The sequence below is a fragment of the Medicago sativa genome, chromosome 7 (assembly GCF_051527215.1).
Source record: "Medicago sativa cultivar Bolivia chromosome 7, Bolivia_mono, whole genome shotgun sequence".
In the NCBI taxonomy this organism is placed as follows: Eukaryota; Viridiplantae; Streptophyta; class Magnoliopsida; order Fabales; family Fabaceae; genus Medicago; species Medicago sativa.
The window spans coordinates 104,027,565-104,053,490 of NC_140755.1; the positions used below are offsets into that span (position 1 = coordinate 104,027,565).

General features: G+C 31.5%; 4 protein-coding genes across 8 annotated transcripts; 2 read left to right on the forward strand and 2 right to left on the reverse strand.

Annotated features, from left to right (window-relative positions):
* Positions 1-1,812: 1,812 nt before the first annotated feature.
* LOC146911667 (protein trichome birefringence-like 26) lies at positions 1,813-6,253 on the reverse strand. 4 transcript variants are annotated; one of them, XR_015018887.1, is made up of 4 exons: positions 5,649-6,187; positions 5,256-5,373; positions 3,780-4,774; positions 1,813-3,369 (listed from the first exon to the last, which is right to left on the reverse strand). XR_015018887.1 is itself a non-coding variant. In XM_085726255.1 (3 exons), the coding sequence occupies exons 2-3, from the start codon at positions 5,334-5,336 to the stop codon at positions 4,118-4,120; spliced, it is 738 nt and encodes a 245-aa protein (XP_085582381.1). In that variant the 5' UTR covers positions 5,337-5,373; positions 5,649-6,253; the 3' UTR covers positions 1,813-4,117. The 4 variants fall into 4 exon arrangements, 1 of the variants encoding a protein (XP_085582381.1); XR_015018889.1 differs by having other exon boundaries at positions 1,813-2,152; positions 3,139-3,369; positions 5,256-6,186; XR_015018888.1 differs by having other exon boundaries at positions 1,813-2,152; positions 2,937-3,369; positions 5,256-6,186.
* A 6,900-nt stretch (positions 6,254-13,153) lies between these two features.
* On the forward strand, positions 13,154-14,863 carry LOC146911668 (hydroquinone glucosyltransferase-like). The gene has a single exon (XM_085726253.1). The coding sequence runs from the start codon at positions 13,238-13,240 to the stop codon at positions 14,675-14,677; it is 1,440 nt and encodes a 479-aa protein (XP_085582379.1). The 5' UTR covers positions 13,154-13,237; the 3' UTR covers positions 14,678-14,863.
* A 5,856-nt stretch (positions 14,864-20,719) lies between these two features.
* Positions 20,720-23,307, forward strand: LOC146911669 (NADPH HC-toxin reductase 1-like). Of its 2 annotated transcripts, none has more exons than XM_085726256.1 (5): positions 20,720-20,924; positions 21,037-21,203; positions 21,784-22,005; positions 22,210-22,595; positions 22,971-23,307. In XM_085726256.1, exons 1-5 carry the CDS (start codon positions 20,810-20,812, stop codon positions 23,104-23,106), a joined length of 1,026 nt encoding a protein of 341 aa, XP_085582382.1. In that variant the 5' UTR covers positions 20,720-20,809; the 3' UTR covers positions 23,107-23,307. The 2 variants fall into 2 exon arrangements, with proteins under 2 accessions (XP_085582382.1, XP_085582383.1); XM_085726257.1 differs by having other exon boundaries at positions 21,787-22,005.
* A 199-nt stretch (positions 23,308-23,506) lies between these two features.
* On the reverse strand, positions 23,507-25,611 carry LOC146911670 (putative WRKY transcription factor 41). Its single transcript, XM_085726258.1, has 3 exons — positions 25,198-25,611; positions 24,780-24,911; positions 23,507-24,229 (listed from the first exon to the last, which is right to left on the reverse strand). Exons 1-3 carry the CDS (start codon positions 25,497-25,499, stop codon positions 23,662-23,664), a joined length of 1,002 nt encoding a protein of 333 aa, XP_085582384.1. The 5' UTR covers positions 25,500-25,611; the 3' UTR covers positions 23,507-23,661.
* Between the last annotated feature and the right edge of the window lie 315 nt (positions 25,612-25,926).

Sequence of the window (25,926 nt, forward strand, 5' to 3'; positions counted from 1 at the left end):
CAGAATTTAGTTAGAACTTAGATGCATTTAAATTTTAAAACAAGAGAAATAAGATGATTCAAAATGCTAGCAATCATTATATAACCTTTTTTGTATTAATCCTCAGTTAGTTTTTCAGGAGAAAGGATTATGACAATAATCATCATATAACTAATTATTATATTTATTCTAAATTTTAATTTTATGAGATCCAATACATTTATTGATTTTATTAAAGATGAAAATTATAGTAAGTTTCTACTCTCCCCATCACAAACTATAAGTTGTTTTAAGAAGAAACAAATTCTTCTAAAATATAGATCACTTTACAATATCAATAAAATATTAAATGCAACTTTTCTAATTACTTTCTTAATTATAAGTTTTCTTTCTTATACCATTAATAAAAAAAAATTGAAAAAAACTTATAATTTTCTTTTTAAAAAAAAATGATCAAAACAATTTGTAATTTAGGACGGATTAACCAGCAATTTGATAAATGTAGAATTTTATTTGAATTGGTGGTTAATCTTAAATTGATAATCATTCGTGTGTGTTTCGTCTAAAAATAATCGTTGGTAAGTGTTACTACCAAAAGTTTAGTTTTAGAGCTGTGAATCCCAATGCTTGTTCATCACTGCACTTATGGCTCTGCTCTGTTCTCAATGGATTATGTCATATTTTTGTACTTTGACATCTTTCCAATGCAAACATCAAACAGAGCCAAATCTACAAGTTAATGTCATTCATTATACTAGCTCACAGAACAGAACAAGTGGAATAATGCAGAAAACACGTACCCCTTTAATCCCACTAATATCAACTAGATCGTCTACCCGTGCTACCGCACGGGTCATATACATTCTTTTTTTACTTAAATGCAAAGTTTTTATTTATAATAATGAGGGCCTAAACCCGTACTTAATTGATATATTAGAAAATTTATTTATATATTATATTTAAAGTCATATCAATGCAATTACCATTTTTATTAGTTAAGAATTTTCAGACCATTTCTTGATGTAATTCTTAGGTAGAGAGACGAAATGACAAATTCATTATAAACTTACACATAAGCGGAAGTGTCAAGGTTTGAACTCCGTTCATGGTGTCTGGTCTTAACAATTTCGTGATTTCTGTCTGGTCTTTACAATGAGAATTATAAAAATAGTACTCCTTCCGTTTCAAAATACATGTCCAATTTTTGCAATGTGCACTATTCATTTGACTTACTCTGATCATATTTTTTTACTAATGTATAAATACAAATATTAACATGTAAGATGTTTGATTTGTCTCGACAAATATTTTTAAAATATTAAATTTTTATAATTTTTTACTTTAGATAATTAAAGATATTAACGGTCAAAATTGTGCATTGGCATATGTGAAGTGGTTGTCTTGGACATGTATTTTGAAACGGAGGGAGTAATATGGAACATAGTAAATTTATCACAATCTTCACTATTATAATTGAAATTTCATACATTTTAGTGATTAAATTTTAAAAGAAGTGAGCGATTTACAATCTGTTGTTGACATTTGGCATGCTCAAATAAACGTGTTATATCTTCAAATGGATATAAGGTAGTTCTTCTTTAGACAATGTCATTTGAGCAATTTAATGTTATATATGTATCTTTTTTAGACAATGATACCAATAGTTTCACACATCACTACTGCCATGGACTAAAACAACTTCACATCGACAATGTAAGTAGATAAAGATGAGACTCTGTTTATAGTATTACTCTGCTACTAACTTGTGCAGATTGGAGATGATAATTAAGCAAGCATTTAAAAAACATTACACATAACTTGATGCAGAATAAGTTGTTTTAATTGGATTTTATTGAAATTGAAATACGGAAACAGATTACACAGTGGAGCTGAACACATTAGACGCAAACTTATCTAACACAATTTTGATAATTGTAGATTACAATAGAAACAACATTCAAAATTGAAATCTCGATAGACATGAAGGTAAACAATTTCATTATTGCCAACGATTGGATCACCCAGCTTGAAACGTACACCTTCAACAATTCTGCACTCAATCATGTCCTTCCACTCACCACCACAATTATGATTGTACGACATAGATCCAAAAATAAGAGTGCAATTCCACTTGTTGCCGCAATTGTGCTATGACCACCATGGTCGTAGTCCTCTTATCCAATGTGAACACACAGCCAAAACAAAAAATAGCTCTTAAAGAAAGGTTTGCATACAAATGCTTATACACAAATTTGCAATCGTTTCAAAATCAACATGAACCCATCAAAAGAAAATTTTGTAGCAATGACATGATCTAATAACAACAACCACTTCAAAGGGAAATACTTCCATGACATAGTTTTGGTGCCATTGGTGCCATTGGGGAAATCCTGGCCATTGATGTGTGTGGATGTGTGTGGGGATGTGTGTGTGATGTGTGTGTGTGTGGTGGAGATGCAAGCTATGGCACCAATGGCACCAAAGCTATGGCACCAAAGTGCTACTCCACTTCAAATGGTATTAGAAAACAATAGTTAAAGAAAAATCAGCAAAAACTCAAAGTTATTGAAAAAATATTAATTAACTACTTCAATAATATATTATATTTATACTGTTCCAAATTTGCAAAAAAGAAAGAAAGTTTATTCAAGCTTTTGAGCCACTTAAGACATATTGATGGTTCACACTAACCAACATTTGTTACATGTAGTAGATTAAACCGTGCACAGATCTAATAATAATGATTGTCTCAAATGCTATACATGTGGAGTTTTTGCTTGTAGCAATTGTGATTAGTCAATAAGGTAGCAACAATACATTAGATTCTGATTGTTGAGTAATGCGACATGACACTCTTTAATCCTTTTCTAGAATTTGACTCTATTGAAAGTGAGTATACTAAGAACAATATTTGCAATTGAAAATATATTTGTAAACTTAATACTGTCATGGCTCACCAAAAATAATGAAGTAGGATTAATCCTTCATCAAAGAGGTGCACATGTTAAACAACACCAAAACAAACAATCAAACTACAAAATCAACATTTATATGAGATAATTTTCCAATGTCAAAATCAAACAAAAATTAACAATTGAGTTAAGCTCAATTTCATAGTGAATAATCTGATATCATAAGAGATACATATCTAAGCATCACCTCAACGTTTGAAATTGAACCGTCGCCGTAATGCTACCTCGAGGCATGGAAGAATCCAGATGCTCCGCGATTACCTCCTCCATTGGAAAAGAATAACCTTGCCATCATAATAGGAATATTTTTTATTTGATTTGATTTGAAACATAAAAGAAATACGTTTGATTTGAAACATGAATATTTTTTGAATGTTTTTTTTAGAAAACCGTTCTTCCAATGTTCATCTTCACAAACCTGCAGGAAGATAATGACATCACAAATCATTAGCTTATATCAATATTAAACATAGTTCATTTTTTCCAACTCTTGCAACATTTAATTATTCTTAAAGATATGTACCAATAAGATATGCATGTAAGTCTCCATTTTATGATAAAAGAACATCACAGAAAAAAATCTAAAAGCTAGACATTCATAGAAAAGAAAACAATCAATCTGGGTACATATTGTAAAAGCGACTTTCCATGTAAAATTCAAATTATCTTATCAACACTCCAACTTAGTTCAACAAAATAAATAATCAAATGAAAAAGTCAATGAAACTTGTTTACAAATTACATGGCATAAATGATGATTCAAACAAAAACAATGATATATGAGCTATATAAAGGAAACAATAAAATGGAAAATCATAAATGGTATACCGTGCAATTAGGAGCTTGATGAAAAGGCTTAGGTTATGAAGATGCAGATTAAATAGAAAAACAAAGCTATGATCTAATTGCTTGCATCTTAGAGAAGCTGAATGAGTTTCCCAACTACATAAATGAAGAAACGCAAATATATTAAACAGAGATCACCAAGAAAAATTCAGTTGTTTTGAACAAATAATGGAGAGGTGTGATATCAGTTGTTTTGTTTCCCTATGCACGCACGTGTTTCAATTTTTAAGGAGTGAGATTTGATCAACGGCTGATGTGCTAACCGCCCCTAATTACAATGATCTAACAGTCTGAATTGATTGGCGCCTAAAAATACAGGATTAGGGTTGTGCAATTAGGCTAACAATGTATGTTAGGATTAGATATAAGTAAGAAATGTCCCCACTCTCTCCTAAAGTTGTGTCTAAAAGTTTCAAGTTTTCACCTCGCAAAATTGCAGCGGCCTTATTAAACACTTCAATTTCAATACCTCTCATAATAGAATCTATATCATTGATATCAATTAGATCCTCTTTAGAAGGCACTGTCCTATTGCAACATCCTCCACTAAACCACTCTCCATTTTCAAAATGGTCTGGTGTAGTGGTTCTGAAGAAAACAATAGCTTTATGGTCATTGCTTGTCACAAAATCAAACACAAGCTGAAGCGCTTTGCGGTAGGCATAATCAAATCCAAGCTCTGTTAAATTCTTTCCAGGACAGTAATGGCAGCCAGTTACGGTGCAGTTTTCGTGGTATACTGCTGTCTTGAGAAACCATTTGCCACCAGTCATCACAGCATAATCAAAATTCTTGTTGTCTAGAATGTCAAGATGCAGCTGTATTTCTGAAGAGGAAACTCCATTCATGTCTTCAAATATATCTGCTTTAAGAAGGAAAGGGGTCCACATTACTGAGAGTGTGAAGTTGTGTGAGGGGAACTTCCATATCTTTGATCTATATTCCTCGTCATGGTAAACCTCATTAGCTTCTTCCACCTACACCACACAATCATTATTATTTCTTTTGCTACTCCGATCACAACATTAATTTAAAACTATGACAAGAACAAATTGGCTATTTTCTCAAAACAATCCAAAGGAAGGACTACTATACATGTGAACAGGGCCGGACCCTAGGGGGTGCAAGAAGTTCTATAGAACCGGGCCTCCTTAGGGTATGGGCCTCAAAAAAAAATTATAGCTCAGTACCCCTCACTAAAAATCAGATAGGATATTAGAATTGATGTTCCTCATGTATACGGTATTGATTTTCACCTTTGGGTGTACCGCATATATACGACTCTTTGTATTTATCTTTTAAAAAATTTAAATAGAACATTGTTCTTTAAAAAAAAAATACATCTTTATTTTATTACTGGCCTCGTTTCACTTTTAGAACCGAGCCTCCATATTCGCAGGAACGGCCCTGCATGTGAAATTTGTACTTTGATTAGCAAAAGAAAGTAAATGTACGTACCTGTGAGAGAATACAAAGTAAAGATTGCACATGGTTGCGGGAGATGGAATCACCAATAAAGGCCCGTGATTTATTCCTCATAATGTGGATTGAACTTTGGAATTTCTTTTGGACACGCCTTTGATATGATATGTCGGTGTTGTAGAAAATAACATGATGTTTAGCTTATAAAAATAAGAAAAACCATGACATGCAGTGCTGAAAGATCCAGCTGATTCCAAACAATCGAAATCCAAAATATTGGGTCAACTTTATTTAATAGTAATATTTTAGTAATAAAAGTGTATTAAGCTATAAAATTTACGGCGCATTTTACAATTCATGCATGGCTTAAGTTAAACTTCTGAATTACTATTAGAACATGGTCAGAGAGAGAGAGAAAATGAATGTTACCTCAGAGAGGGGTGTGGCTTTGGTTTTGAATCACAAATGGTGAGAAGCCAAATGAGTCAATGAAGAGGAAGTGAAAAACTAGACCGACCAAGAGACATGAAACTCCAAACATAAGGAAGAAGACATGCTTGTGTTTCTGCATTATCATCATCTCCTGTCTCCATTAAAGTGCTACTACTATTAAGTTCTTGGCTCTCATTGTTGAGACCTGATGGTCATCCCGGACCGTATCGCCAGTTTCATCCATTGGAAAATGGTAAAGTACAGAATGATTGTTTACATTGGTGTTTCCCAGGACCAATCGATTCTTGGAATGATGTATTGATGCAAATGTTGTGATTATTTATGCAAATATAGCACCATCGAGTCTTCTTGCTACTTGAATCGGATTGAACATCTAATTACCGCATGAAAACAAGATTAAACTTGGTGCGTATTTTATATTACACTGATTTGTCGATATCTTAGTAGTCACCTTGATTTTGTAAAAGCTATAAAGTGTAGCGCTTGCAAAATCACTATGACTCATTATGATTCTGACAAACTCACCGCAAATCTAAACATGTATTGAATTGAAAAGAATCAAATAATCTTTACAATTGTGTGTGCAATATGAGTACATTGGCATAGGAAAACAATGAAATTAGGAGTGGAATAACGCGTTTGGTTCCTATAAATTAGGTAAAGGTAAAATGTGTAGTATGAAATTATGACAGATAATGAAAAATGTAGGCAGCATACAACTTTTTTTAATGATTGAGAGGGGTAACAAACTACCTGACTTGGATATTGACTGATCACGGCTTCATACTGTCAGCAATGTACAAACTACTTTTTTTAAACTCTTATAGACAATATGAATCTATATAGGCTCTGTTTGGTAAAAATAGCGGATAACTTATAAGCTAGCTGATAGCTTTTAGCTGATAAGCTAGCTGATAGCTTTTAGCTGATAGCTTATAGCTGATAAGCTAATTAAAGTGTTTGGTAAAAATAGCGGTTGAACTAGCTGATAAATGTAAAATTACATAAAAGGACATTATTAATTCATATAAAATTTATACTACTATAAATTAATATTTAAGATATTTAATAATTTAAATTAATCAATTTAATATATATATTTTATAGATTAATAAATTAATATTTTATTTTTTGGTCAAAATACTTAATTTCTTTTTATTTTAAAAACAAAAAGAAAAATAGAATCCATATGTTAAAAAACAAAAATATTAAAAGTGAAGAGGAAGAACAACAACAAAAAATAAAAATAAAAATCAATTGGATAATTATTATATTCGTGTACTGTTTTTTGTTTAAAAAGTTTAATTCATATTACGATTCATATTACGTAAAACTCAATCATTGCAAAGTGTCGTAAAAAAAATTACTTATATTGCTAAATGAAAAAAAAATCATGTGACAAAAGTGATTCCAACAAACATAATTTACTTATATTGTTTCAGCATTAACGTAAAAATATTTCAGATTGTAATAAATTTCAGCATTAACGTAAAAATATTTTAAATTAATCAACATTGTGACAAAGTGTCGTAAAAAAAATTACTTATATTGTTTCAGCATTAACGTAAAAATATTTCAGATTGTAATAAATTATAAAGGGTAAAAAGGGATTTTAGATAAAATAGCAAGGGCAAAAGTGGAATAAAATACAATAAGCTATAAGCTATAAGCTCAAACGCTACTTGAAGTAGCTTCTGAAAAATAGCTTATAAGCTCGTGGAAATTCGTGAAATAAGCTATAAGCTCGTGGTAAAAGATCGTTACCAAACAGAGCTTTTTTTGTCAAACGAGCTTATAAGCTATAAGCTATAAACTATAAGCTCATTTGGTGGGCTTACCAAACAGAGCCATAATAGAATCTCATAATATGAGTTTAAAATGATTGAGAGGGGTAACAAACTACTTTTTTTTAACATTTTTTATATACACAACTTTTTTTACCCCTTTCATAATATCCAAATATTATATAAACGTGACACACATTTTTTATACACACATCCAATTAAATCATACCATAATGCCACCTTTTAAGGTTAATTCTTAAAATAACTTTAAACGTGTCTATATGGTGCAATATGAATCTATATACACATCCAACTATTTTTTGAACTCTTATACGCACATCCAACTATTATATAAACTGTTAGACGTGATCTTCACACTTTTTTTTTTTTTGGTTCAATAGACTAGTGACTACATCACACACTTTTTAAAGTGTGGAGAAGTGGGGAATCCGGGGTTCGAACCCCGGCCTCTGCAAATATTATCCTTGGTAGCTACCAACTGAGCTACACTTACGGGACATCTTCACACATTTTAAACTCTTGATTCCTTTGTCCCAAAAAATTGTGAAAAACTTAGAGAGAAACGGATACATATTAATGGTCACCGCATACAATATGAATCTGGTAAGCAACCCTTTAAAAGGAGGGCCATTACATACATTTCTCATTCTTTTTTTTTTTTTTGATAACTACATTTCTCATTTTATAAGTTTCTCGTGCGTCATATTTGAATTTTAAAATCCTAAATGTTTTAAGGTGTTTTGAAGACCTTTATAGAATGTTTATGCCGTTCGGATTATATAATCTGAATTGTATAGAGCACGAGAAATCAATAGAGTGGAAAAAGAAGGAATCTAAAAGGAGATAGTAGAGCTGTCCCAAGGCCAGGTCTTTAAGCCTCATTATTTTGAACTTTGAGATTAATTGTCATGCACCGATGGTGTAGAACTTGTTTACACGTGTATCCAATCAAATTGCACCATATAGACAAGTTTAAAGTTATTTTAAGAATTAACCTTAAAAGGTGGCATTATGGTATGATTTAATTGGATGTGTGTATAAAAAAGTTTTTCACCATATCAATATATACAATTTAAATTCTTAAACTTTATACTCCTATATCTTTTTTCCCTCAAAAAAAAAATCCTATATCTTTTTATTTGACAAAAAAATAGTAGTATATTTTCAAGTTTTCAAGCGCGGGTCTCTTTTCTATTACATAAAAAATACGGGTCTAATTTTTTCCTTTTAAAGAGTTTGGCGAAGAAACTAACACGCATTTAGTGCGAAAAAGTAGAGAAATGTGAGTTCCAACCACGGTTCTAACATATCAAATGTTTATGCAATCTTTTGTATTTGAAATCAGGGTTGCTCTTAAGATTTTTTTGTGTCCTAAGAGAATTAATAAAGTTGTGTCATTTTAATTATTTAAATGTCTTTCTTCTTATATTTTTTATTGTGAAAGATTTATTTATAATCAAAATTATCTAAAAATATATATTTTTAACAGAATTAATCTAAACAAGCTAAAAAGAAAAATATGTAGTATGTAACATCAACATTGAAATAAAAATAATAATTTTGATGCCCCTATAAAAATTGTGTCCTAAACCGCTACCTTTCCCGCCCATGCTCATGTCACCCATGTATGAAACTAGAGGATATACTCAACATAATATTATGTAATTATATGAATTTTTCAATTTTATCTCTTTATTTTTTTTTCAAACTTTTAGTTCATCAGTTAAGCTGACGTAGACTTCTAGGATACGAGGTCATTTAAAATAATAAAAAAGAAAAACAACTTTTTGTTCAGACTTTTCATTCTTCTATTTTCTTTCTACATGCCTAACATAACAATCAAAGATATTTTTCGTGTTTACTTCTTCTCTTTTATTTTATTTTATTTTCTTTTAAGTTCCAGTGTGATTCCTCAATCTTTTAACTCAATAAATTCCTTAAAAAAAACTCAATAAATAAAAGTATTCCTAAATTTTTTATGTGAAAAGTATTTCTGTCTTCTTTCATTTTTCAAATTTAGTTTTTATGTGAAGAGAGCAAAGTTAATGATTCATATGTTGCATCATCAATACATATAAGGTACCGGCTCTACGAGATAAATGATTTTTAGAAAAATTAAGGTAGTACGTTAAAAAATACAATGAAATGTCTTTCAAAATTATAACATTTAACATCAAAATCATTCACAAAACATTTAACATCAAAATGTACAGGTATCGTCTTTCGTAATTTATTACATTACAAATTAAAACATACTTAGTAAATAAATATAAAAAATGATAAAAAATGATATTTAAATAATAGAAGTCTGAGACTTGTTATTTTTATAATTAAAAATTGAGAAAGGATATATAATATAATAGAAAAAGTATTAACATAATAAAAAAAGTTACCCTTCAAAAATCATATTAAAAAACCTAATTTTTTTGGACAGAACCTAATTATAATATTTCTGTTGTAAGACAAATATATTTGTGTATTAGACCGCAAACACTTTAGTAAAAAAAACACTTTTTAAATTTATTGAATAAATAATATATCTGATTTATATTATCGACAAAATACATAAGCTATTCGTTAAATTTAAATATATATTTTTTTATAATAGTGATTGGAGGGAGTATTTTACAGAGAGAAATGATATTTGAAGATGTATTTTGCAATAACTCTTTTGCAACCCTGTGTACATAAGGGTATTTTTATAGAAATAAAAGAAAAAGAAAAATAATATTTGTATAATAAATTTGTGAAAACTTTTTTTTTTATACTTATATTATATTTTTACTTCATCTCTCTACTACTTTAATTTTTATATCAATATCTATTTTTTTTTGTAAATCTACAGTTGTTCCGTAAATTATCATATAAATAATTGTCTAAAATAACACAAGTAAAAGAAAAAACTTCAAAACACTATGTCAATATATCATACAGTAAGAGTTTTTTGACAACTACTGTAATATTTTTAGGTTGTTGTCACAAAAAAAAATTGTCAATATACATATCTATCATCATATCATATCATAATTCTTTTACAAATTAATTTTGGTGGGCATATTTTCTAGCGTCGTGACGTCTCATGGTGTATACATTACGTGGGGTGGGACCGGGAAAGTATTATCTGGACAACACTTGGGTGACATAATGTCACCGTGACATTAAATCTGGGTCACACAACACACATTGTCATTTGCATCTGGGCCACATAACACATCCATGGATACATTTGTGTGACCCAGATTTAATGTCACGGTGACATTATGTCACCCAAGTATTTTCCGTATTATCTTTAGTCCGTAGTCCGTTGCATCATTCTTTCATCATCATAACGTTAGTACGTTACTTCGTTTGTTCCTTCCTCTCTTTTTTAACAACAACAATACACGTGCACTTCAAAGTTAGTTAAACATGATTAAAACGGGAGTGAAACAATCCGACATGTTCTTAACGGTTAACATGATTATTTACCGTTGCCCCTAAAGAAAAAAGATTATTTACCGTTCACGTTGCCAATTTGAGAGGCAGCTCAAATCTATATAAAAAAGTTGATTTTAAAATAGAAAACAAGTAAATTTGTTAATACAATCACTATTTTTATGTTGGAGACTTCTTTTAAAGAATTGTAGGTATTTATCCATCAACCACTTAAAATTAATTACGTCCGTGAATGTATAAGTTGTACCCACAAACCAACTATTACTTCATTTGTAAATTTACCTGTATGGCGGGCTAAATTTGATGGGCAACTTCATACAATTCTCCATAGTATCTAGAATTATTCTTTTTTTAATAAGAATTGAACTTCGTTTTCAATATTTAAAACACACACATAAGGGGCATGTCAACCAATTGTGTTGGTATTAATTCAATTAAAAAAGTGTTTTGGACCAATGCCCAATAAATCACAGACCTAACTCAACACAATTGACACACTTAAAAGAGTCAGAACTTCTTCAACAAGCCATAAGTGGCTAGTAGGGGACAATGGCCAAAGACAAAGGCACGGACAAGTGCGAATGTCGAGACAACTTTTTAGTGTCTCGTTCCCAACCATTAAGACCTAACTCCTTAAGGGATCCTCAACCTCACCAAAAATAGTCCTTAAAACATAGAGAAATGTACACAATTTTAATCCCACATAACTTATACTCCAGCTTCGCTTACTTACTTGAGTGTCAAAATATTTGCAAATACCACCATCATCAACTTTTCAAAGCACTGCTCAACTACCTTTGATGGAGCCAACTTCTCAATGAAGTTCGGATCACATACATAGATTAAACTATAACTATAAATCAATTATTTAAATTCAACTTTTTATCTTTAAATATCAAATTATTGGATTCAAGTAGTTAATTAGTTTTAATTAAGAACAACTCATTAGTAAAAATTTCAATTTAAATCTTGATTAAAACAATTATCGGTCACACTTTATACTTGCATAATTGGAGTACGAAAATAATTGTAGAAGCTTGCAAGTAATTGGAATACTCTTTGATTGATGATATTGATTTGTTGATACCAACCAAGTACCAACTCACCAAATATTGAATTTGCATCCTTAATAGCTTTGCTACCGCCAAGGTAAGCCGTTAATGTTTTGATTTTATTCCAAATTCAGCCCCCCCTTGATGCCGTCCAGGTTCAATATGCATTCAGAAAGTTCCTTGAACTAACATGATACTCCTTCCATTGCAGTCTTATTTGAAATTGAAAGCGAAGGAAATAAAAAAACGTGTGGGATATATATATATATATATATATATATATATATATATATATATATATATATATATATATATGATAATAACATTATTATTATTAATATATATATGTGCATTGCACACGTCCATAGATAAAAGAAAAGAAAATCATGTTTGTTTATCACATAAGCCTTACGTATGAATTGACATCATCCCTTTATATCACATATCACAAATATTGCATGATCCGTCCCCACTCATATCGCTTTCCTTCTAGATAAGATTATCAATGCCTTTCCCTTCCATTATAATACCAATAATTTGCCTATGTTACTATGTAGTATGTCTCAATCTTTTTAATTTGTTATTGTCGATTTATTTCTACTTACTCCCAACATATTTTCTCACCCAATCATCCAAAACCCATAATGCCCTCCTTTACACAAAGTAGTAGCAGTAATATTCAACAACAAAACAAAAGAAAACACTAACTCAAATCACGTATTGTATTTAAATAAAGTAATATTGCATTATTAAAAGCATTACCACAGAATTATAGAAAACTAAAATTAGTAAAACGTCGTTCACTGAAATTCAAGCGCTATCTATCTGCCACTAAAGCACCAATCAATCATTAATAAACATAACAAACTCTGCCTCCTTTACAGACCATAATAATAATATTCCCTCCGTCCCGGAATAACTGACCCATTTTCTAAAAAAAAGTGTCCCAAAAAAACTGACTCATTTCAATTTTCAATACAACTTTCATCATTTCCAATACAATATAACACTAAATAATACTACTTTTATCATTCCCAATACAATATATTCCACTTTCTCCTTTATTTATACACTTTTCTTAATCTGTGTGAAAAATCAAAGTAGGTCAATTATACCGGGACGGAGGTAGTAATAAAACTCTTCTTTTCTTCTTCTATATATATATAATATAATTATTCCATTCCTCTTCATACTCTCAAACATTACAACAACCTTCTTTGTCTATTCCCAATTCTCACCCACCCAAAATACTAAACACACCATTTGCATTTCCATGGAAATCTCAAAACAAGAACCATTATCAAAACCACCTATGGTTGTGATGCTACCATCACCAGGCATGGGACATCTTATACCAATGATTGAATTCGCCAAAAGAATTATTCTTCATCAAAATCTTCAAATCACCTTCTTCATTCCCAGTGATGGTCCACCTTCAAAAGCCCAAAAAACCGTTCTTCAATCTCTTCCAAAGTCCATTTCACATACTTTCCTTCCACCAGTTTCCTTCTCAGACCTTCCACCAACCTCCGGGATAGAGACAATCATCTCCCTCACTGTCCTCCGTTCTCTCCCTTCTCTCCGTCAAAACTTCAACACTCTCTCTGATACTCATACTATCACTGCTGTTGTCGTCGACCTCTTTGGGACAGACGCTTTTGACGTCGCTGGAGAATTCAACGTCCCTAAATATGTCTTCTACCCTTCAACTGCCATGGCTCTCTCTCTTTTCCTTTACCTTCCTCGCCTTGACGAGGAAGTTCACTGCGAGTTTAGAGAATTGACTGAACCGGTGAAAATTCCTGGTTGTATTCCGATTCATGGTAAATATTTACTAGACCCGCTTCAAGACAGGAAGAACGATGCTTACCAAAGTGTCCTTCGCAACGGGAAGAGATACAGAGAAGCCGATGGACTTATAGAGAACAGTTTCCTTGAACTTGAACCAGGTCCAATCAAGGAGTTACTAAAGGAAGAACCGGGAAAACCTAAGTTTTACCCGGTCGGACCATTAGTAAACAGGGAAGTAGGTCAAATTGGACCGAACTCAGAGAGTTTGAATTGGTTAGATAATCAACCACACGGGAGTGTTCTGTTTGTTTCTTTTGGAAGTGGTGGGACCCTCTCTAGTAAACAGATAATTGAATTGGCACTTGGCTTGGAAATGAGTGAGCAACGGTTTTTATGGGTTGTTAGAAGTCCAAATGATAAAGTTGCTAATGCTTCTTACTTCAGTGCTGAAACACATTCTGATCCTTTTGATTTTCTACCAAATGGGTTTTTGGAGAGAACCAAAGGGAGGGGTCTTGTTGTGTCATCTTGGGCCCCACAACCACAGGTTTTGGCCCATGGCTCAACTGGTGGGTTTTTGACTCATTGTGGTTGGAATTCAGTTCTTGAGAGTGTTGTTAATGGGGTGCCTTTAGTGGTTTGGCCACTTTTTGCAGAGCAAAAGATGAATGCTGTTATTTTAACTGAGGATGTTAAGGTTGGGTTGAGACCAAATGTTGGTGAGAATGGTTTGGTTGAGAGATTGGAAATTGCTAGTGTTGTTAAGTGTCTTATGGAAGGTGAAGAAGGGAAAAAGCTTCGTTATCAAATGAAGGATCTTAAGGATGCAGCTGCTAAAACTCTTGGTGAGAATGGAACTTCCACAAACCATATCTCCAATTTAGCTCTCAAGTGGAGCAACAAATCCACTGTAATAAATTAAATTAAAAAAGTTGTAGTAGCTTATATTATTTAATATTAGCTACAATAACAACATCTTGTTATATATATAATTTTCTTATTAATTAGTGTTAATAGTATGTGTATTTGAAATAAGGTATCGCTAACACGTGTCTTTGGGCATATGTTAAGACTCCACAAATAATAAATATTAATTAATTTTTTTAAATTAATACAATTATTAATGCATAATTTTTATTTTAGTATATTAACATTTTCCTTTGAAATTTCCTTCAAAAAAAAAAAACATTTTCCTTTGAAATATTTTCAAAACTCTACACGTACATACATGTCCTGCTGTCTGTCTTTCTTTATGGACAATGGCATACATGGAATGACAAAGACCGTGGAACTAGCCAAAAAGACGTGGGACCCCATGACCCATAATATTCATGGCACCATAATGAGGTGTTTGACACTTACCAAGTGCTTGGCTTGTTGGTTTGCAATAAAAATAGGTATGAATTTGGTTTATTTGTTTCAAAAAAATATCCTATTATATAAACCCATTTGTTTAAGCTAAAATCATTATGATAAGAACCTAATAGCTTTAATTCAACAACTTCTTTCAATAGCTTGAATCCAAAATGTGATAGTGCTGTTTGCGTCCAACAGCACCGAACAAGTTTGACAAAAACATTGCATCAGTACTATATATAACAAATGTCCCACTTTGGTTTAATCACAAGTTTTACATTTTAGCGTTTGTTTTTGTCCTATGTATGTAAAACTTGACGAAGAATTATATGCACGAGAGCAACATGATTTTTCATTAGAAAAATAATCTGGGTTTGATTCCAAAAGCGGTTCATTTAAGAGGTAGCTCAGCCATAGTGAAGAAAAATCATATGTCCTACAATCAACTCAATGATTATTAGTTTTATAACAGACCTAGAGGACATAATTCATGGAGATACCTTAGGGTGCATGAGATCAAAGATCTTAAATAAAATGAATTATCAACGAAAAGAAAAGAATGAACAAGAATTTTATTTCAGATGTGTAAATAATTCTCTAGTTCACGTTTTGATTAGGTTATTTTGAGTGGGATAATAACCTTTTTCATAATGTCTTGGAGATCCCTTTTGAGTTTATCTCTTAAATTTAGTGTGATGTGCCCTGTTAAATCGGGTGAAGATCCTCTCCATTTCCTAAATAAAATGGAAATGTCAATTACTATAGTTTTGAAGTAAATATATGATATAAATGCACACATTTCAAGAATTAAAGACATTAATTGCACATTTATACACCAAAACTTTGGTAATGGAACAAATGGAGAGAACTTAAAATGGAGAGGATCTTCACCCTGTTAAATCATCCTTTTACTTGCTACGAAGACTATTATAAGAAGAAGAAAAAAAATATTTTTTAGATTTATTCAACAACCGATGTATTCAATCTATTATGAATTAATTTTATCAGTTATTCAATAAATTTAAAAATAATTATTTTACTTATTATAGTAAATAAGTGACTACGTCTTAAATCATCGATCTCTCTGTTCTTCTAGCTTTCCAGTTCCCAAAGTGCTATAATATATTAATACTACTCCTTCCGTTCCTTTTTAATTGTCACTTTTGTAGAATTTTTTTGTTTCTAATTAACTGTCACTTTCAAAGTTCAATACAACATTAAATGTTGTTTTGCCATTATTACCCTTGGTTATTTATTGTAGAGAGAGAAATATATGAAATGAGATATTAAATGATGAAGATTATTATAGGAAAAAGAAAAATTGCTGTGACAAAAGTTGCAAAATGTATGTGTTGTCTTGGTTTGTGTAAAAAACCCAAAAGTGACAATTAAAAAGGAACGGAGGGAGTAAAATATTTCTATATCATTCTCTAATCATTAGTTAGCATGTGATATTCATATTCGTGAATATGTACTTCCGAAGTACGGTGACATTTCACATGGGAAAGACCAATCCTTTCCCACCATGGAAATGACAGATTTTTACCTACAACTGCCAGTTGAACAGGTTGCAATTGGCTTTGTTTAGTATTGTATTGTAGTTCAGACAAAAAAACATTAATGATTTATTATATTTAACTGTGAACTACACCCCCCATTTAAAAATCAGTACTATCCACACTCTTCTCTCCTCCTTGTTCTTCAACCACACGAGCAACATGAAGAGAAGCTTAAAAAACATGAAAGGAAATCTCACACCTTCACTTGTTTCCTAATTGCTTGTTGAAGAGAGGCTTCTTATCTATTTTCTTAAACTTAATAAAATGAATTCACAAACACACAACACTGGGTTGTTGTTTTTTAATTAATGTCATTGGTTTTGTTATATCAAATCTTAGAATTTTTTTCTCCCAAAATTAAAAACTTGTTCTTTCTCTTCATTGAAGTATATGTACCCAGAAATTATCAGAAAACATAAATTATCGAAACTGTGATTCCCCATTCATTTTCTCAAATCTAGAAATCAAAATCAATCTTGAACTTCAAATTACAGAGCTTGACAATTCAACGGCGGTGTTATGGATCTGGAACAACACCTTTGAAACTTTGAATTACAGATCTGAAATGTGTTCATGACAACAAATATCTTCTTCCATTCAATACATCCGTCTTCTCCATCCATAAAGAATGAAACATCAGAATCCATTCGAGATCAATATTTGTAAAAAGAAAATGATTTATTAAGTGATTTTGAGGATTTTGGTATCAATTAGGTTGAACTGAAAAAAAAAATTATATGCGATTTTGAGATACACATTACAATTTGGGGGTTTTAGAGTTCACAATAAAAATAAAAATTGTGATGTAAAAATCACCTAATGGTAGCTCGTTTGACAGAGAATGGATCAGAAGAATTTAAGAAAGAAAAAGATGAATAATATAACTAGGTCTGTAACTAGAACAAATGATATTGAAACACAGTAAGCATATGTATTGATCTAGGCGTGGGAAAAAGAAGCAACTCAGATATGATGAACAATTTGATAGATTTTTAATTAAGGAAAATGCTAACAAGTGCCTAAGGGCATTGTTTAAGCATCTAAAAATAGCAATTTTTTGCATAGGAAATTGTACGGTTATGACTTTAACAAGTGTTCAACTTGTATTTTCAAGACATAATTTCCTTTTATGTGTTCCTTAAACAATGCCCTTAGGGCACTTGTTAGCAAGACCCTTTAATTAATTAAGTTATACAGAATACCTTATTTAAATAACTAATAAAATAAATCACAACAACCAGTAAAATGAAATATCATTAAACTTTTATTACGTGGGGTCACAATTTTTGTGCAATTTTTAAAAACAAAAAGTAAACAATGGGTTACAAGTAAACAATCTCAACCATTGAATATTTTTATTAATATATCAAGGGTCACAATTCACCTTTTCCATGGTGGGAAAGGAATCACCCTTCCCATGTGAAATGTCACCCCGAAGTACACACCATAATTTTGTTTTGTAAAAAAAATAATTAATTTTTTAGAATTCATGAAAAATATTCAAAAATAATAATAATATTAAGCTTACTAAAATAACCATCCATGCTAATCTTTATTGGAAAAACTAGCCCAACTACACACAATAAATGTTTTTAAAGTTAAATGAGGGTATAGTAAAAGTACAAAAATGTAAAATGTCATAATTAGTAAATAGTATTTATTAAGTAGAAGTAATTTAAAAATTTTGAAAAATAAATTGATATAATTTCGAATATATGATTTTTGTCTTTATAATACTAAAATGTAAAATGATACTCCCTCCGTCCCGGTATAATTGACCTACTTTGGTTTTTCACACAGATTAAGAAAAGTGTATAAATGATGGGAAAAGTGGAATATATTGTATTGGGAATGATAAAAGTATTATTATTTAGTGTTATATTGTATTGGGAATGATGAAAGTTGTATTGAAAATTGAAATGAGTCAGTTATTTTGGGACACTTTTTTTAGAAAATGGGTCAATTATTCCGGGACGGAAGGAGTACATGTTAGCATTTTCCTACTTTCCTTAAAAAAAAAAAGCATTTTCCTACTTATAATAATGATCCATTGTTTGATGCTTGAAACCTCTTTCTTACTTATAATAACCAGCCATAAGGTGTATATTACCATATTAATCATAGATGATTATTATTGTGATCCTCATAATGGTTCCATGTTGCCGTGTTTTCCTCTCATTTCACCTGTAAGACCATCCACAATGGTAGGGTCTTAACTATTTAAGACCCGATACCTAGGGGTGGCAAAAAAATCCGTGCCCGCAGATATCCGCGGATAAAATCCGTCATGGGCACGGGGCGGGTAGCTAAACGAGTACCTGCAGGTATATTAAACGGGTATTTAACTACCCGTTACTTTATGGACACGGACACGGATTTGATGATACCCGTGCCCGCGGGTATCCGTACCCGTTAATAAATTACGTAAATTACTAAAATATATATATAAGAGTGTGGTTTCAAGAGCATCAAAAATTTCTCTTCATCTCTTTTCTTCTTTTCCTTAGAATGATTACTTGTTTATGATTTTAGAATTTAGGGCTTTCTAATTTTAGAGGAATAAACTAATTTTAGGGCTTTCTAATTGTTTTATGGATTTGAATTGATTTAATCTTTTTTGGTATGATGAATTTGCTTGGGATTATGTAAGAATCCTTATTTTTGTTGGATTATGGTATGGATTATGAAATTTGAATGGAATATGTTATGTATGGATCTTTAAAAGTTGAATTTTTTAGGTAATTAAAAGTTGAATTCATCTTTGTACAAAAAAAAAATAAAAAATTCATGGGTACCCGCGGATATCCGTGGGTATCTAAATACCCGTGGATTGCCCGTTAGAGATACCCGCACGGGTATGGGGACGGGTACATGTACCATATTTATCCAACGGGGCGGGGACGGATATCATACTACCCGTACCCACGGATACCCATTGGCATCCCTACCCGGTACCTAATAGGTACCCCATTGTGGAGAAATTTTTTGGGGGTCTTCTAAGACCCAGGGTCTCACTTAAGACCTCAATGCTTAAGTGGGTCTCACATTACTTTTGCTTAAAATAATCAATGTCATTGTACTATTGTTTTTCAATTGCAATTTACCTTGGTTTTTTTAATGTTATTGGTGGGTCCTATTTAGACCTTTTGTTGGAGGATCTCCATTGTAGTGGTTGAGTACCTATTAGGTATTATTATTAAAAAATAATAAAAAAGTGATGTGTCAATGTGAGACTCATTTAAGACCTCAAAGTTGAGGGTCTCCATTGTGAATGCTCTAAGTATAGTATATTAGTCCAAAATCCCCATTTAAAACCATATACTCCATTTCCCTCCTTTTATTCTTCGAAATCACTGCAATCTTTTTCGCTTAGTTAGATGTGAAATGAAAACCATAAGCGAAAAAAAAAAATTGATCTCAAAGTATCTACGGTACTAAAGTGCCGTTGGAAAAAAAAAATTAAAAATTTGCCAAGAAGACGGTTAATTGCGTTAGTGCGGCCACAGTTAACTACCGCTGGCACCAAACAGACAATTTTCCAACAAATCCGCCATTTTCAAGCTCTCAAAACCATCTCAACGGGGCTTATAAATGTAATGAAAGAATTTCCAGTTCGCCTCAGCCATGGATCTTGCCAAACTCTGGTGCTCTTTCCGTTCCACACATGTCACCACACTTTTGAGTTGATTAAAAATATTAGTATGTAATTAATTTAAACATTGAACACTAAAAACTTGATATGTGACGACCAACTGTACGTTTATATGTAATATGTTTAAATTGTTTATATTAGTCATTTATCGATTAATTATAAGTATTAATTGATAAATGATCATATCTACTGATAAAACTAATAATTGGATGACTAATTGATTATTAATTTATGAGTTTTACCATGAGTGCATGTGACTTGTGTGTGTGTGTGTCAGTGTGTGTGTGTTTGTTTTCTTCTCTAAAAGATGATTAGAATTAAAATACTATATGTATATTGATAATTTATTTAATGTGATGAATTATATATAAATGAAACATACCAACAAAGAAAAGACAAGAGGAAATCATAATTGATACGTTTATACCAAACACATGACTATTGGGTTGGGTGGTGGCTGTACATTTTGACCAGAAAAGGGAAGGTGATGGAAGCAAGGTGTAAGGTATGCGTCACAGGTGCTTCTGGTTACATTGCTTCTTTGCTCATCAACAAGCTTTTAGCTAAAGGCTACACTGTCCATGCAACTCTCAGAGACTTGAGTGAGTATACTTTTATTTCAATTCATATGCATCTGTTTTGTGTTGTTAATTTGATTTAGAATTTGCTTCCACCACCCACTAATAAAGGCTTTGCAAATCACACACTTTACAGAGGATGAGTCTAAGGTGGAACTTTTAAAGAGCTTTCCACAATCACAAGACAAACTGGTCTTGTTTCAAGCAGATATTTACAACTCAATTGACTTTGAGGCTGCAATTAAGGGCTGTGAATATGTCTTTCATGTTGCCACACCCTTGATCCATGAACCCGCATCTCAGGTTAAATTATATCCATGTGTTTGGATATCTAGTTGTATTTGGATAGGTCTAACTCAGTATTTACGAAACTGGCTTATAAGGAAAGAAATGTCACTCTTTATAACCATATTTCTGTTAAATGTGAGACTGTGTCCAATAGAAAGTGGTCCAATGGATTTTTGATAGCCCTAGCTATATTATCATATTAGAATTTTGATTGAGTCTAACTCAAATCCTTACAAAGCTGATTTTGTGAGGATGAGTTAGACTTAATACAAAAAATCTATCATGGTATTAAGATTTATCCAAGATCCGTTGAAGTTGAACCACTTGTTATCAAACAAGAGGAGGGATGCTTTAAGTATTAAATCCAACAACCCGAGCAATATGAGACGTCTCCAATACAATTCCAATAAAGAGCTCCACGTTTAATGATGTAAGGTCTGAAAATATGTTTATGAGTAAGAATAATTGATTTTGTAGGGTTGAATTAATTCCGACCGATTCAAATTTTAACCATATGAAAACATAGGTAAAAATAAGGTATACATAATTTTATCATGTATGTTTGATGTATGAATGAATCTTATAATATGCATAGCAGTTCAAGGATATTACTGAAGCATCGCTTGCTGGGTCAGAAAGCATTGCTATGTATTGTAAGAGAGCGGGAACGGTGAAGCGTCTCATTTACACCGGATCTGTTGTATCTGCTTCTCCAATGAAAGATGATGGGACTGGTTTCAATGATATAATGGATGAAACTTGCTGGACACCCCTCAACGATTCTTTAGCATATTTGTACCATGATGCTTATCTTAAGGTAAGTTCCAAACTCATATTTGTCAAAGATAGATCATGGTCAATTTATTATCTTTATCTACTAGTTTTTTATATTATGTCTAACTCATTCTTCCGAAACTATTATTAAGGTGACAAAGAACGCTCTTTATAAACTGTTTTCATGTCTTATCTCTTTTCAATTGGTGGTATTTGAATTTTATTGTAATGGACTTGTTTTTTTAAGGACTATATTTATTCAAAGACAGTGACAGAGGAATATATGTTGAGCTGTGGGAACAATGAAAATGGTGGAGGGTTGGAGGTGGTAAGTCTCCTATGTGGGGTTGTTGGAGGTGACACTCTTCAATCCTTCACACCCGGTAGCGTTGCAATTTGTATCTCACATATCACAGAAAATGCAAACGGACGCAAATCACTGGAGTTTGTACAAAAATTCTTGGGGAAAATTCCTCTTGTACATGTTGATGATGTCTGTGAAGCTCATATATTCTGCATGGAAAGTACTTCATCAATCAATGGACGGTTCTTGTGTGCTAGTTCTTATGTTTCGTTAAAAGAGATTGCTAATCATTATGCTCTTCATTATCCAGAATTCACTGTTAATCAAGAGTAAGTGGCAGCATATTCAGTTTAATGATTGATTTCATCGTCTTTATACTTTAGTCTAGTGGAATCGTGGTGGATACAATACAACCCGTTGTTATTTTTTGCATTTTTATTTTTTTACTTTATTTATTTCTTTATTTGTCGTCTCTTGTTCATGGTTGAACCAATTGAACCGTAACTAGAATGTATCACTTGATGATCTCGGGTCTGATTTTTAAAACATTGTTTCAAATCAGCCTATTCCTTCTTCTCATACATGCACATTTTTCAGTGGATTGGTTATAAGAACTGTTAATCAAATTTGAATTTTCATTGTACAGTCTTAGAAAATACAAATTAAACTGTTTATAGTTTTCATTTGAAAATATCACATTACAGATATGCAGATAGGCCAAAGAAGGATATGAAGTGGGGGTCAACAAAGCTATGTGACAAAGGATTTGTATATAAATATGACGCTAAGATGATTTTGGATGATTGTGTCAAATGTGCTAGAAGAATGGGTGATCTCTAGTCTCCATATTCCCTTACTATCTATACATCTATTGTCTATTTAGATTAACTTATTTGAGTTTATCTACTTAGATTAGATGAGCACTTGTGATACTATTTGGTAGACTTATGTAAACAACTTATGATATGTCTATACACTGTTTTTGGCTTATTTCTATAAGCTCTTTAAAATAGTCTATAATAACAATTTGACTTTATTTTATCTTTTATTATTGTAGAAATATTTTGTATATAAGCACCTGTGTTTTAAGTGCTTAATTAAGTTAAGATGGTTCTTCAAGCTGTCGCTAGTATAGTATACACTAGCCATCTAGCCTTTTCTTTTTTATCCCTGTCTTAAATTTTTTTGACAGAAAAAATTTAAGACAGGGATAAAAAATAATGAGGTGAAAACCCGTTCATTTAACAAATTTAATAATAATTTCTCATTTCCATAATATATATGTTTTCAAAAATATTACCCTTGTATCATCTACAAAGTACTAGTTAATTTTAAACATAGACTATTCTATAATCTATTCTTGCTCTCTAAACAACTAGGTGAAAGTTGGGAATTTTATGAAGAGAAATATTCAGGAGTATTGAGAGGGAAATCAGTGTCAAAATCCCCTCTTTGAAGCAAGATATCCAAATCAAGGATTGGTGAATTGGTGACTGAAGTTGGAGCTGAAACTGTATCAGTGATATCAGATTCTGAAGTTGGTCCATTTTGGCATAATCCATTGTAGCCCAATTGATATTCTGACAAACCAAAAAAGTTTGATTCCATCATTATCTCATTTTCTGATTCAATTGATGGAGAAGGAAAACAAAACCGAGGGAAAATACCCTCTTTGGTTTCTTCTAAGTCATTTCTTTTAACATCAAGTTCTGCCTTGGAAGTGAAACTAGTCTCTTGAGTTTGTAGTTGATTCTTTTTATCATTGTGAAGTTTATTTTTCTCTAAGCCCTTTATCTTTAACTTTGAGGGAAATTCCCTTTTTAAAGGCTTAGCTTGAGGATGAGTGCATGTGTGTCTTCCTCTGTAAGTAACCTCAATTATTGTTGGATCTTCATCTGACCTTTGAACCTGCTTTGTTGCTAGGCACCCTTGTCCATTTCTATGTGTGCATCTGTAATATCCTCTGCAATCCAAACCAATAAAATTGTGAAAACATTTTTTATTTTCATTTTTTATAATTTGAGTTAGTTTTACTTGTTAACGAGAAAAAAGAGACTCTTTAATTGAACAAATGTCTATCATTTCCGAAAACAATACAAATGTTGAAATAACTATTTTCAATATTTCACGTCATCCTTAATAAGCACTTTGTTTTCTTTACTCTCGTTAAAAGTCTCTTTTATCCTTATTATTAACAAATAGTGCAAATCTTGAGTAATGAAATAGAAGGTATTTTCACAAAAATGTAAACAGCCTTAAATATTTAACAAAAAAGTAATAATCATTTTGTAACCAAAAAAATAGTTGAGCAATATTGATTTGGTTAACAGGGCTAAAAACAGGGAACTTACATTATAAGACCTGTGACACTAAGATGCTTACATGTTATTCCTATATCAAATTCAAAACGCTTATTGTACAAACTTTTCCACTAAAACAAATATTATTAATTTTACTTGTTTAATTTATAACAACAAATAAAATTGAATGAAATGAAGAAAAAGCTTTCTAACCTTGAAAACTTAGCTCCAAGAATATCCTTTTGACCATATTTTCTCCAGCTATATTCATCATCCAAAGACCCTTCAGATAATCCTGTGTTTGTGCAAATCTTCACTTGTTCCTTCCATTTAGGCATGCTCTTTCTGCACCACAAATTCAAATGATTACATACTGAAATACGTTCAAGCTAGGGCCTTGACCTTGACAATTCACACACATGAAAGAAACAAAAGTTACAAAACAACAACATTCTCTCCGTTTTATTACAAGTATCATTTTTTAAGCAAAATTACGAGTTCAAAGACATCATTATGAATAAGTTGACGTTCTAACTATGTTAATAAAAAAGTTAAGGTAATGTGTATTTAATAAAAAAAAACTATTAGTTGTATATATTGATATCTACAAGAAAAAATAGTTTGACATTACCTTTTCTTGAAGAGAGCATTGTGGTTAAATTCCTGGTCTATGATGACCTCACTTTTGGGACTCTCGTTTGTAAAAGAAGGATGAGAATCCTTCATTTTACCATCAATGGTCTTAGTCTCTCCTCCTCTCACATTCAACATAGTAAGTGCTTTCTGGTAGGTTGAAATTATTTTGTCAATCAAGAATTCATTGGTTTCATTGGATGATATAATTATATGGTTACTTAGCTGCTTTGCTAACTCCTTTCCTTGGATTAATTCATTGGTTATACTAACACGTTTTCTCTTTGTAGTCTCTTCCATTTTTTGTAAAATGATAATGAAGACGGGCACTTAAGTGGAGTGATGAAGGTGAGTGTGAAATAATAGACAGAGGAGTTGCTTAGTGAAAGGTGAGACGAAGGGGAAGATATGTATCATATACAATAATCTATGGTGCTATAAATAAAATATAAGGGTAAAGATATAATTAAGCTTAGTGAAAATAAAATAAATTTGACTAGGTAAACAAATTGAGTTTTCCACAACGTGGGTCCTGATTCTATTGTGACCCTTGGGGCTTGGACCATGATTTTGTTCTAGAGAATGAAAATATAGGTGATATGTTCACATTAAAACAATGTAGTGTTTTTAATTTTGTGTATTACCCTATGACATGTGTGTAAAAGGTATATAAAAAAAAAAAAAAGACAAATAGAGATAAATATATATCTTATCATATACGCTCTGT

Excerpts from the sequence above, each read along its gene's own strand:
- LOC146911667 (XM_085726255.1), bottom strand. The coding sequence starts at position 5,336 with ATGAGGAATAAATCACGGGCCTTTATTGGTGATTCCATCTCCCGCAAC. Across the intron at positions 4,775-5,255 it reads TACTTTGTATTCTCTCACAG|GTGGAAGAAGCTAATGAGGT; the intron begins GTACGTACATTT and ends TGTGTGGTGTAG.
- LOC146911670 (XM_085726258.1), bottom strand. The coding sequence starts at position 25,499 with ATGGAAGAGACTACAAAGAGAAAACGTGTTAGTATAACCAATGAATTA. Across the intron at positions 24,912-25,197 it reads AATGCTCTCTTCAAGAAAAG|AAAGAGCATGCCTAAATGGA; the intron begins GTAATGTCAAAC and ends TTTGTGGTGCAG. Across the intron at positions 24,230-24,779 it reads CTTGGAGCTAAGTTTTCAAG|AGGATATTACAGATGCACAC; the intron begins GTTAGAAAGCTT and ends TTTGGATTGCAG.
- LOC146911668 (XM_085726253.1), top strand. The coding sequence starts at position 13,238 with ATGGAAATCTCAAAACAAGAACCATTATCAAAACCACCTATGGTTGTG.
- LOC146911669 (XM_085726256.1), top strand. The coding sequence starts at position 20,810 with ATGGAAGCAAGGTGTAAGGTATGCGTCACAGGTGCTTCTGGTTACATT. Across the intron at positions 21,204-21,783 it reads TCCATGAACCCGCATCTCAG|CAGTTCAAGGATATTACTGA; the intron begins GTTAAATTATAT and ends TAATATGCATAG. Across the intron at positions 22,006-22,209 it reads ACCATGATGCTTATCTTAAG|GACTATATTTATTCAAAGAC; the intron begins GTAAGTTCCAAA and ends TGTTTTTTTAAG.